A 13,754-nucleotide genomic window follows, 5' to 3' on the forward strand; every position below is an offset into this window, starting at 1 on the left:
TGCAGCATAACATGCAGGTCCCCCAAGTCCATCTATCATCCAAGTTTGGTTGAAAAGTGACTTATGGTTACGGAGTTAGGTGTCATAAGAGAGTTTTGCATGTAAACTTTAATGTTGACCTGAAAATGACCTTTGACCGTACCATGTGACCTCCGCCCACACCAAAATCAATTGGCTTCTTCGCTATACCATACTCAACCTTGCCAAATTTGAAGACGATCGGAGAAGAAATGCAGCCGATAGAGCGCTCACAAGGAAATCTCTGCGGCGGACGCGGCGGCGCGACAAGGCCAAAACCATAGTATCCTCTGAACTCTGTTCCGGGGATACAATAATATTGGAAGTTCACAAAATTACAACACATATTAATCACATATCAAGTTTACAAAAATTACGGAATTACAACAATTTCCTAGATTAGATTTTACATGCTAAAGGGGAAATCATACGAGACATACACACAAAAATGTGATTATTGCAACATAATATTCTACTGGTTTATCAAAATCTTTCACACAGCTACCATAAAATAAAGAGGGGGGGGGGGGGTTTGATATCTATAGATTCATTCCACAATTTGAAAGACAGTGAACAGTGCCACTATTCTTCTGTTCAAGTTAAAAAATGACAAATTCATTCAGGATGTTCAGTGATTTTTGACTACTCTTATGTTCAAGTTTCATGAACTGGGTCCATATACTTTCTCCAAGATATGATGGCATTTCAATATCTTAACATTGGTTAAGATTTTTTTTTTGATTCCCCCAATATAATTTAAGTTGATTGACCCTAAATGACCTTTGACCTTGATCATGTGACCTTGAACGTACACAGGATGTTCAGTGATACTTGATTACTCTTCTGTTTAAGTTTCATGAACTGGGTCCATATACTTTCTAAATTATGATGGCGTTTCAAAAACTTAACCTTAGGTTAAGATTTCACTGTTGACAATGCAGCCGTCGTTGGTAAAGCTGCGCCAACAGTATAGCTCTGCTATTATTATAGTATTAACTTTCTTATCAATAGAAGGTGAAAATATCACATCCTGTACAAATGGGATGGATTATATTTATGTTTCAATTCATAAAAACATAACAGACTCACATAACTCATTCAAACCTATAGTTATGTTTCCTATCTTGCTGAAAACTACGTGTAATTAGAAGTAATGTAAATGTATGTCAAACTCACACCATTCAAAACATTTTCAGGTGCTCAAAATACCAGAAAGATTAGTGGAAAATGCTTGGAAAATATACTCATTCTGAGAACTTAACATATTAATGTCACAATTTACCATAATAAGTATATCAAAACGTAATCCATATGTTCTTATTTACTTATTCATCTTTATTCATCTACTTACTTATCTATTTGCCAATTAATCTGTTCTATTTAAATTTTCTTCGCCTTAAAAGTTATTTCTTTAATTCACCAAGAAACCAATTCAAAATTATTTCTTAAATGATGCATAAAGAAGCTAAAAATATTCAAAATGTTCTTTTATTACTTCTCTTATAGTTTAACTATTCATTCATACATTATTTGATCATTCTACACAATTTGATTTCTTAGTTCGTAATCGATCAATAAAATGAATTCACAAAAGAATCTTTTTTCTTATAAATCCATCTTTTTTCTTTATCATGAGTTTCTTTTCATCCATTTATCATTATATTCATTATTTATTCACACTCACCAGGATTTCTACTTCGGGTCAAAGCATTAAAAAACATTAATAAATCTATCTACCTATCTATTCAGTTATTCATCTGGAGATAGATGTGAAACTTGTGCATACATGCTCTAGTAAGCTTAACATGGTCAATAAAACACTCATCTAGTATTCCCACAAACACTGCATTGAGTAACAGTAAATTCTGGTGTTCCATAGAGCTATTAGTTAACGCAAGTTATGAACAACTTTAAGAAGAAGTGGTGACCTGTCCTTGCACTCTAAGAAATACCCCCAATATTCCTGTACTGACTTTGTGAAGAGCTCTTCGTAAAATCATCAAATTTGACCAATAATAAGCTGTATACTTGGATGCTTGGTAACATCAGCTTTAGCAGATTACAATGAAAATTAATGAGAATATAGGCTATGCTGATTTGTCAGCTAAAAACAGGTCACTAGTCATGAGTAATGTGATGTGCAACTTATAAACAGCTATAGGAAACACCACTCAAATGGAAGGTGTAGAACACAAACTATTGTTAACTCACACTAATAGCACTCTCCGATCTTTTGTCCACTAAGATTGTTTCGGTGCTACTATTGTGTCACATGATTTGAACATAAGTAAAACACAATCAAACATAACTCTTATCTACATTATCTATATTGTTTAAGTTTCTTTAAAAACCAATCTGACACTTTATCTTACAGTGTAAACAATGGATCGACATTAAAACTCCCTTACACACTTGTTCAAAACGGCATGCTCTCTCTACAAATGCAAACACAATAATTCTGGATAATCATTCACTAATCATTAATATAAAAATATTTCCCTAACACTAGATGAGTTTCCCTACCTGCGTTTTCTCCAGAAGTCACGCCCAAACCTTCAGCTTTGTTGTACCTCTCAAACGCTTCCAGATCAAGGACTCTGGGGAAGTACAAGATATTGGAAGGTTTTCATAAGTACAGTAACATTATTCCTCAAGCAAGAAAAAAAAATCTAATTCATTCTATTCAACAAGAAAAAATTATGAAATATATAGCTTAGAAACATATTCATTTACAACTAAAATGGGAAAGTGATTACTTTCTCAATAAAAAAGACGGTTTCCACGTGTGAACAGCTTCAGTCAACCAATGACGCATTGTTATGCTCTTGAGGAGAAATCAAAATAACTAGAACATACATTATCAATAGTCCTTTTGGTGTTGATGTGTATGTTGTTCTGTCCTAATATATACATATTTTAATTGTGTGAAAGTAAAACTTACACATTATATATAACAAAGTTTGCAATGTGTTTCATGCTTTATTCTATGTTCAGTGGTTTATTTTTTAAATAAAATATAAGTGTAGGTGAACATTGGGTGATTTCAAGTGCGGTGTTGGTGTTGAAATTTTGATTGCTTCCCCTTGCTCCAAAACTTACTCAGAGTTTGTAAAACTGATCCAGATCACATTATTGACATCTCAACAACTAGTGAGTGACTTTTCGGGACCAACTTCATTTTATGGTTGGTGTTATAATCGTGTAAAAATTGACCTAACATCAACACCAAAAGGTCAACACCGAACTTGAAATCACCCAATGAATTTCTACACATCATTAATACATACAATAACATCACATCATGAAAATTGAACTGAACAAGATATCATGAGAAAGTTTGAATAATTAAGGAAGGAGAAGATACTTACGTGCATTTCTCCATGAGCTCAGCCACACTAGTGAAGAACCCAACATCCATCTTGTCTTGGAGATGTTCAAGCATTTTCTGGTAGAAAAACAATGAACATTTTTTCAATATGCATAACATTAAATATTTGGGTACATGTATATGAAATTCATATATGGGTAATTCAAATAAAGCAACATGAAATTATTGTGAAACAATCATTGATCATAGAATCCTTTTTTTTGTAAAGATTTTATAAAGTATCAAGTGATGTCCTGTCAAAATCATAGTTCTCTACCATGACGAAGGAAAGACTATCCCAAAGGATATTGCATAATGGCAGCCATGTTTTTTGTTTACTCTTCTGAACATTTGGCATTTATTTGAGATGTAATGTATTGTCATCAGAGCAGCCATACGCCATCTTCTGCTGAATTACTTGTAAGTTTTGTCTGTAATAAATCAGGCTGTGTCCGTAATAAATTGGGTAAAACCTTACAAAGAAGGATGATTGATCCAAATTAACTATGGAAAGCCAGTGAGATCATCATCACCTGGAATGCATATGACCTTTCAAATTAAACCCTCTAAAAATATTGTTTTTGCATCAACATGAACCTTCTACTACTAAATAGGTTCATTATTGCGGATTGAAATAATCGCTAGAGGGTATTCATTTGTCTCGCAATCTACTATGGTCAACAAGGAAATTCGTGATCACTCTCGCAAAAAGTGTTCACTGGCTTTCTAGGAAATTTGTGATCACTCTCGCAAAAAGTGTTCACTAGTTTACAAGGCTATTAGTATACGTCTTTGTCCTAACAACTTCAACAGAGACAGCGGGATCGACATCCCCGATTTCTGGATGCGAACCATCCGACAGCACAATACCCCCTTACCTGGCAGTGCACGCCGACCCGATCGTTCCCGGCCCCGATCGAGGGACCGCTCAGCCAGTCAACCCCCGCCCACGGGAAACTAGCGAGCCCGCCAATTTTGGTCTCATTTGCATATTGCCGACCCACGGCGTATTTGCATATACCCCCGGCTTATTTGCATAACTCCTGACCAATCACACAACGGATCAGTGCCCACCTATTGTCCTCGCGCTTGTGCGTACGGTCTTGGAGATTAGTATAAATTGAGTACGATATCGGACAATCCTTGTCACTTGATAAAGAGTTGCAGCGGCACTCGAAAGCTCGTGAACTTGTAAGCTAGTGAACACTTTTTGCGAGAGTGATCACGAATTTCCTAGAAAGCCAGTGAACACTTTTTGCGAGAGTGATCACGAATTTCCTTGTTGACCATAGTAGATTGCGAGACAAATGAATACCCTCTAGCGATTATGAACCTTCTAGTTTACACAGGGATAAGTGACAGAATAATTTCACTGCTGGCTTTCCATAGTGGAGAATGATTGGATCAAACACACTTCTTAGTAAAACTAATATTTTGTTCATTCTGAAAACACTCACCCTCTGAACCAATTCATTGCCTCCCCTCAACAGTGATATACCAAGCTTGAGAGAACAGAATACCATGTCACTTGGCTCACCTGAAAGACAAAAAATACAAAAAATTATATACAATTCATGATTGAGATAGATAGAAAGCCTATGGGAATTAGAAATGAGCCTGGCTGAAATTTGGAAAATGCATTATGCAATACACATGCAAATGCAAGTGAAATATATCCCTCACTAGACTACATTCATAATACAAATTTTCAAGTCATAGTAAGTGATTTATTCAATGGTTAAAACATGGACATGTTTGCTCTCAATTCATGAGACAAATGACAAGAGAAAGGTTTTCAAAACATTTTAGATAGTTAAGAATTCATGAAAACTTCTGTATAATCTTTTATCCATTTCAGCTTTTATCATGAACCTGATTTTGTCAACATTCCCATATTTAGATAATTTCCACTCAACAGTAACCATTTTTTCCAACTTAAAACTATCATAAATGCATTCATGATTATTAAAAAATGCATGCATGGGAGAAAGCACATAAATCGCTGTTGAAATGGCTTGAGCATTGGGCAGTTAGAAAATACCATTCATTTATTAATTGGCGCATTCATCAATGTACATTACATTAAAGCACTTCCACACTGTAGGGTGGTAATGGATGAAAGAATGAAGACACTTTGCATCAACATGCATGGAGGTTTCATCTATCATGACAAGCTTTATATGTCTTGACAAACTTTATATTTTGTAAAGTATAAAACATTGCTATCGGCAACAATATCAATATTTATTAAGTGCTTCTTTCAATATTCTTTGAATTAACGACTGTAGCATGTTTTTTTTGCCACTGCATTATCAAACTACAATATGACATCTTAAGAGCAAAGCAGATCAGAGCCATTTTGCAAACAACCTACAATTATAGTAACTTTGCCATCAACAATGCTCAGCGGCCAATCAAAATAAAGGATTTCATGGAAGTTACCATCGGATGACAGTTGATTATATTAATAACTTCAAAGCAACAGGGCTCTAATTTAGACCATAGAATTAAGAAGTGTATCATATTTTTAAACATTTTTTTTAACATTTATCCCCATGGCAACTTCTTTTTAACAATTAAAAATAGCCTAAGATTACACAAAAAATTGCCCAACATTTTATTTTTTTCAAATTATTTTTAAAATCACTTATTCTATCTCATTCTGTTCAAAGCCATTAAAAACGCATACATACACACTGATTATCATTAATATGTAATCATGATTCCATCGCAATTCCGAACAATCAGAAACTCAGGGAAATTAAAAAGAGAAATGTTAATCACACAGAATTTTTGCATACTGATATTTTCTCTTGCAGTGAATTTTCTTTTCTTTTAAACTGAAATGTTTTTTTAAATTTAAATTCATAAGGATATATAGAATGGTACAATGTAGCATATGAAAGCAATTTCATTAAAATAAAGGATATTTCTTTAGTATGAGATGAGTGGATAACCTTGTAAACTATGTAGTATCGAATAATGTAAATTAATGAATGTTTGAAAGGGATTTCTGAAATTTAGAGTGTGGTGCATTTTAGGATACCATAAGGAATTTACTTTCAGATGTTAAAGATGAAATAATCTGTATTCAATAGTTTATTTCTAATACAGGTTCATAAACATACCTTAATACATTCATTACAATTATATTCATAATCTTCATTTGGGCCTTGGATCATGCAGGAAGAAATAAGCATATTTCAATATATATCTGTAACTATTAAATCCCATGCACAAAAGAATTAGTAGAAATGAATAAGTGTGAATACAAGTACATTTACAGTATAGAATTAGTGTGTTTTGGTCTGGTGTATGTATGTCCCAAAACACTTAACTATATGGTTAAGCAGTATATTTCCTTCAGTAAAACATTAATCCGTCTTTGCCACTTGTGACCCAGGTTAAAAAATGAATATCTGAAAGGAATATCTCTAATATTTTTTAATGTCTTATTTAAAATGTGTTGTCTATAATCTTGTTATTCCATGCAGGAGTGTATACATGTATGTACTGTACATGGTATAAATTATATTGTTTTTACTGTCTTGCCATCATCATTACCATCATCATTATGGTCATCAGTACTACTACATGTATGCAAATTAAATTTGTGTTTCATCAGTATCATAATTTGTCAAGTATTTTAATGTATGGAATTAAAATAAGATTATGGCATACTCCTACAATATAAAATTCATGCTGTTATGAGTTGGCTTGAACATTCAGCCATTCATTCTAAATATGACTAAATCCCAGAACTATAGAAATGAAAATCGAAAGCAGAAATGCTGTAAATTTCTTTCAATAAAACAAAAAACTGCAAGCTTTGGCATACCATTCATGCATGAACTAATGAGGAAATGACCGCGGCTCAAGAACACATGCATTTATTTACTTTTCTTTTACTCAAATTTGTTGAAAATATTTCAGGTTTATTGAAATCAAAGATGAGGATGGGAAAAAGGAAAATAATATAGCTAATTTCCATATGGAAAATAAATCATTTCCATCACCAAAAAGCTGATTTTCATCACTTTCTTTGGACAAACAAATGTGTTATTACTGAAAAATGGTAAAATCAATAATTAGTCTAAAAAAATCAAGACCCCAAACTTACCATAGGAATAGCGGGTTCTGTCTGCAGTTACAGAGATTAGAGATGCAAAAGGGGGTATTCATTTCAACTAATCTATTTAAGCATACATCTCATATATTCAAAGACATTATCATACATTCAAAGTGAGGATTCAAAGCTAACATCTTATACTTCATCCTTATTTTACTTGATAAAGCCATGCTGGGGGCCATAGTAGTAGCATTTACATGTGAAGAAAAAAGGATGTCTTTTGCAAATATAAATTTGAAACCTTAAAAGAAGACATAAACAGAAAACTAATTAGATGGGGAATTGTTGGCAAATGATTGGTTCCAAAATAATTCAGCTGTGTTTATTCATTTCTTTTATTTATTTATTTTTGTTATTATTTTCATTATCATTTTTTATTTATCTATTCTTTTTTTTTGGGGGGGTGTTTATTGTTGTTGTTCTATTATGCCAATAATTCAATAATATGAATTTATCAAAAGTGCAAATACATTTCCAATGCATTTCTATGCAAACAAACAAATGCAAGGGAATTAGCAAATGCGAGAAGATGCATAGTTAAATGAGAAGTGCATCAAGACATTACAAACAACAACTTGTAAAAAATATTTCAGATATTAAAAAAAGATAGATATTCATTTAAAAATCCTCTGAAAAATATCACTGGAAGATTAAGAATTTCAAATTATCATTGAAAGTTTCTTTCTGTATCCACTTTTCTGTATCATTGACAACAAATTAGATATCTATATATTTTATGTCAACTGAATATAGTGTAATCTATACAGGCAGACTATCTGTATCATCCTTTATATTATAATTACTAAACTTAATGAATATGTTAAAATAATAGCAAACAGCATATGTAGTGAAGACTTGAACAAAAACATAATCATCTGCACAATTTTCTTAATTGACTAGCTGGTTTACTTCGAAAGTCTGCAGCATTCATTAACATAAAAACTTAAGCAATTCAAGAGTGCCTAATATCTACTTCTACTCAACGTATAACAATGAAAGCATCACAATACAAGCACAGGCAATGATAACAGTGTAAGAAAACATTGTAAAACCATCATGATGTCACATGCTTCAGGAAGGTTTGAAAATATAAAGAAATGTGTAGGTATAAATAAAAGGAAGATGAGGGATAAGGGATAATAGAAAAATTTGAGAGGATGGAGAAGAAAAAGGGTGAAAGAGGAAAGAGTTGGAAAGAGAATGAGGGGGAAACAAGATTAAATCAAGTTAACATAAAACTGAAAGAACTAGGGGAGACAAGATAGTAAATGATAAAATGAGAGTGAACAAGAATAAAAGTGAAAATGAAAGAAAGAAAGATAAGTAGAGACAAACAAACAGAAAAGGTGATAGATGTATATATACAGGAGAGAAAGGAGGGAGAGGAGGGAACGGAGGAGGGGTGGGGGGGGGGGACACAGTACCTTTGCTTGCACTTATAAGAAGAAGCACCATCTCTGCACAGCCTCTCTCAGCCAGCCTGGCCTGCTCTGACAACAGCTTCTGTTTTTCCATCTCTTGCTCCTAAATGGAAAATTTAGAAAAAACATCATTCAATAAATGATCCAGTGACAATTAAATCACCATAAAAAGATAGTATTTGTAGTCCTTGATCTCTCTTCAATAAATCAATGACTGGGCATTCTGCAGTTGAGCAAAAATTATATAATTCCTTTATGAGAGGTTGATTTAATGATTGATAAACAGAGTGAAATCTCTTGATGAAGTCTTTATTTAAGAAAGTTTTTTTTGAAAAGTGACTTCCCCATAATTCCTTAATTTAATCACTACACTCCTAGGGAAACTTTATGATACCTGGAACGATGTCCCATTGTCTTCTCCTTCGTCATCATCATCGTCATCATCCTCTCCTCCGCTACAGCTTTTGCTCATGATGTCAGCATAGGACTGATACAGGAAATCTTCATCTAACATACTGGTATAAAAATACAAATGGAAATGAAAATCAATTAGAATTGTTTGTAATAGATACCTAACTAACACCGGACTAGTCCCCTTCTATAGCTCATACAATCCGTCAGGGAACTCCATGGCCAATAGAAAGGAGATTGTATTTATGACTAGTTAATGAGCCATGGTACAGAAAATGATAAATATTCAAATCAAATTCAAATTTGCATTCAAAATGTAGGTATGATCAACAAAATGCATTTGAGGCATTTTCATTAATATACTGGGATAGAGGAAGATGCCTAAATGTACTTCAAATTAACAGAATTACTGTTCAAATGTCAACTGTCAAAATTAATTAAGAATTTTAAATTCTGATTACATGTGATAAGTATTAACCTTCTATAGTTAATACAATCCGTCGGGTAGCTCCATGGCCAATAGAACAAATATTGTATATATGAACAGTTAATGAGCCATGGTACAGAAAATGATAAATATTCAAATCTAATTCAAATTTGCATTCAAAATATATGTATGATCAACAAAATGCCTTTGAGGCGTTTTCATTAATATACTGGGATAGAGGAAGATGCCTAAATGTACTTCAAATTAACAGAATTACTGTTCAAAAGTCAACTGTCAAAATTATTTAAGAATTTTAAATTCTGATTACACTTGATTTTCCCACTCATCTATTACAACAAAACATGATAGTTATATTATAGCAATGATGTTACATTAACAAATTACATCAGGAGGTGTTTCACCAAGATTTAAGTGTGACTTGAAACCATGCATAGTGCTGACGCGCAGTTGATTATCTAACGCGCAATCTTAATGATTAATACGCAGTAATAATAATGATTAATTATACTTGCTTGTATAGCGCTTAACACTTACTCTGTCAGAAGTCTCTAAGCCCTCTACAGTATATGCATCATAATTACTCTGGCTTTAGCAGTGCAGCTGTTACGCGCGCTGCCTTTTAAAGTAATAATTCCTGCCAGGTACCCATTTACCTCACCTGGGTTGAGTGCAGCACATTGTGCAGTACCGCGTGTCCTCTTAGCATGATTTGACCAATGTGATGATGCCTTTCAATCAGAATGTAAATTAACATTTAAGAACCACTTGAAGTCATAGTTAACTCTTTGTGAACCCCCAGAATTTAACAATCATTGGTTTGGATATATTTCACTGTGTCACTTACTCCTGTTGAAGTCCAAAGGCTCGACTGAAGGTCAAGATTAGTTGATACAGGGGATCTTTCACATTCTCTGCCTCAAACTCCTGCAGTTCTTCAGAACTGCATTTCTGTTTGAAAATGCAACAATTTAAATATGAACCAACTTCGATTGAACTACAATATTAATCTGTTTATTCAGAAAAGTCATTTCACTTTTATTCCAATGACACATGTTTAAAGTAGTAAAAAAAATTCTACCCTTTGAAAATACAATTGATTTATTGAACAATAATAGAAACTCCTACTACTACATAACTTTATATAAAAAAGTTATTCTCCTTTTTTTTAAACTAAGGGGTCCCAATTCTAATACTACCATTATTTAAGATATTGCGTTACTTGTATATACATATGTTGATGTCATTATTAATATTATAGCATATTTTACATTTTTTCTTTATTTTTCAAAAGGATGTATCTACTGCATCCAACTTATTTTTTCAATTTTACTAGTATGAAACGACATGTGACATCATGACATACAATGAACAGAATCTCCAGATTTTATCTTTCATGGCAAAGTCAAAGTTTAAACTAATGATACAGCACTCTACTTAAACATAAGTATATATTTAAAAAAAAAGAAATAATAATAAATGAGTCAACAAATGAATTGGGGATAAAGTATACTTACAGTTAAATCATCAATCAAGAGATGTTGGGCTGACTCTTCATTGCTCAGCCATTTCTCTTTATAAGCCTTGAGGAAATAGTTAATGGCCCGATGTCTGGAACCGAAATAAAAGAGTAATAACTGGAAAATTTTCCTTTTAATGTCGGGGTAAAATATGAAAAATTTCAAGAAAATTAATTTCTCAGAAAATTGAGAAAATAATCATAAAGACAATTTTTTCAATGTGAAAAGGGATTGTTTTAAAAAAATCTACTGTAAATCAGCCATCTTTCATTTTGTTAGGTACCATACCTTGGTAGATGGTGGAGTGGTATCATTCTGAAGCAGGCCATGATAGCTCTCTTACGCTGAGCAGACATCAGCCTTCTCCATGCACTCTTCTTAGACACCGATGGGTGCTCCATCTATCATAGCAAAAAGAAGAAAATTCATCATAAACTATCGTCATCACCATCATCATCATCATTGTATCCCTCACTGTCACCATAACCACCGCCACCATCCTCATCATACATACATGTAAACATGTAATTCTGTCCTTAACCCTAAAAAGACTGGGGGGGGGGCTGATTCAGCCCCCCCCTCGACATTTTTCGCGATAAATCTGCCGCACAAAATTTTTTGACCGCGTCGCTCGCTGACTTTTTACTTTCAAGTCTCGCGCAACTTTTGAGACCAAAATTGTGACCCCCGGGTACGCGGTTCGGAAATTACGCAACATTTTGTAAGTGCATGCAGACCCAAAATTACTTAAAAACGTGAATTTGTGTACAAATCCAATGCAAATAGTGTTTTTAGCCAAAATTCATAAATGTATCATTATTTTTCCTTTTACTGCTTAAAATCAATTAATTTTATCTTTTTTATGGTCAAAATGAAGTCCCCGACAATTTCCATTGAAAAAACAATAAAAAACAAAAAGTCGAAAAACAAAGAAATACATAAGAAATTTAGAAAACAATAGAATACATGAGAAAATAAATGTGATGTTGAAATTTTTTTACAATAAATTTGATCAGGTGCCTATCTAGAGTATGTGAAACAAAAATTAGCATTTCAGGGGCATTATTTTATTAATTAGAGCAAACTTATGATTTTACGCATAAATTAGCATAATTAATGAAACATGAGATTTTTTGCAGAATTTGATGTTATAGTTTTGTAGATAATGCCATGGGTAACGCGTGTGCCAATTTTCGTCGCGATCGCGCGATCGACGGCCGAGATCATAAGGGGGGGCTGAATCAGCCCCCCCCAGTCTTCTTAGGTGTCGAAATAGCCCAGTCTATTTAGGGTTAAGAAGGTGGGTGGCGACTGCACTTCTACTGCCTTATCTTACAAACCCTTCTTTTAACTACATGTACACAATAACTAAGGCCAGCACATTTCTTGACATCATCAAACTTTAGTGTTTAACTGTCTACCCCTTTCCCTATTTACCCTCTACCATGGTCTCTACTAGATCTTCTGCAATCATTCTGTCATCATTTGACCAAGATACACTAATTTTCTATCGCAATTGCTGGTATAATGTAAGAAAAGCAAGATCAAGTGAAAGTTTCACCTACCTGATGAAGTCGATGGAGGACTTGGGCCATGTTGATGATGCGTTCAATCACCTTATCCTTGGTAAGTTCAACCACCTGGACCAGCTTACTGGCGGCCATCTTGTTGTACAGATGACGCTGCCATCCTTTAGAGTCTGTTTGCTGTTAAGACCAAACACACAGGCAGAATAAAACAGATTAGGATTCCATCTTGAGGACTCGGTTCATTTAGTTGATCCTCATCAACATTAGTTATGAAGAACCAAGGTTCTTAGACCAGGGGAGTGTTTCATGGAGAGTTTTATCAGAGATTTTAACTGACAAATTTGCTTTGAGCCAATCAGATGCAAGGATTTCAGTAGCTTATAATGAAAATAGTTGTTGAATATCCAGGATCCCATTTCATAAAAAGTTGCTATGATAGCAACTCTAACGGGAATGTCAACTTTCAGTCTTTCATATTGGTAAGCCACAGGGTTTCTGGCTTCTCAAGAAAAAATTCAGATTTTTCCCTGATGAAGTTTAAAAATTCCCTGATAATTATTATAACAAATTCCCAGTTTCACATGTTTTATAAGTTGTTGCAGTGAATTACATGAATTTTCAGTATAAAAGAATATTATAAAACTAATTATTACCACCATAACCAGTCATTCAATGGATGTTGTTTTGATATGCAACAAAATATAACTGAATCTGACTGACTACTTTGCTTTCAACTTTTGGGCTGATAAAAATTCCCTGATTTTTCCCTGACTAGAAAAAAGTAATATAATTTTCCCTGATATCCCTGATGGGCTGGGAACCCTGAGCCAATCAGGAACCAGAATATTCACTGTTGTCATGGTAGTGTACAATCTAGCATTAGTCGCTATCATTCTTTACCAACCTTTTATGAA

The 13,754-nt window shown here is 33.6% G+C and overlaps 1 protein-coding gene across 3 annotated transcripts in view; it reads right to left on the reverse strand.

Annotated features, from left to right (window-relative positions):
- The window catches only part of LOC121419035 (ryanodine receptor 2-like), a 222,160-nt gene that overhangs the window by 51,310 nt on the left and 157,096 nt on the right, over positions 1 to 13,754 (reverse strand). For 2 of the 3 annotated variants that reach the window (XM_041613312.1, XM_041613311.1), the window contains 10 exons: positions 12,877 to 13,017; positions 11,600 to 11,712; positions 11,309 to 11,402; positions 10,639 to 10,742; positions 9,330 to 9,450; positions 8,939 to 9,038; positions 7,506 to 7,526; positions 4,843 to 4,922; positions 3,387 to 3,463; positions 2,542 to 2,615 (listed from right to left, as the gene is read on the reverse strand). In XM_041613312.1, coding sequence (XP_041469246.1) covers positions 2,542 to 2,615; positions 3,387 to 3,463; positions 4,843 to 4,922; positions 7,506 to 7,526; positions 8,939 to 9,038; positions 9,330 to 9,450; positions 10,639 to 10,742; positions 11,309 to 11,402; positions 11,600 to 11,712; positions 12,877 to 13,017 — 925 coding nt within the window. The remainder of the gene's footprint in view (positions 1 to 2,541; positions 2,616 to 3,386; positions 3,464 to 4,842; positions 4,923 to 7,505; positions 7,527 to 8,938; positions 9,039 to 9,329; positions 9,451 to 10,638; positions 10,743 to 11,308; positions 11,403 to 11,599; positions 11,713 to 12,876; positions 13,018 to 13,754) is intronic. The other variant, XM_041613313.1, reaches the window with a different exon arrangement.

This window comes from Lytechinus variegatus, chromosome 7 (genome assembly GCF_018143015.1).
Source record: "Lytechinus variegatus isolate NC3 chromosome 7, Lvar_3.0, whole genome shotgun sequence".
NCBI classification, from domain to species: domain Eukaryota; kingdom Metazoa; phylum Echinodermata; class Echinoidea; order Temnopleuroida; family Toxopneustidae; genus Lytechinus; species Lytechinus variegatus.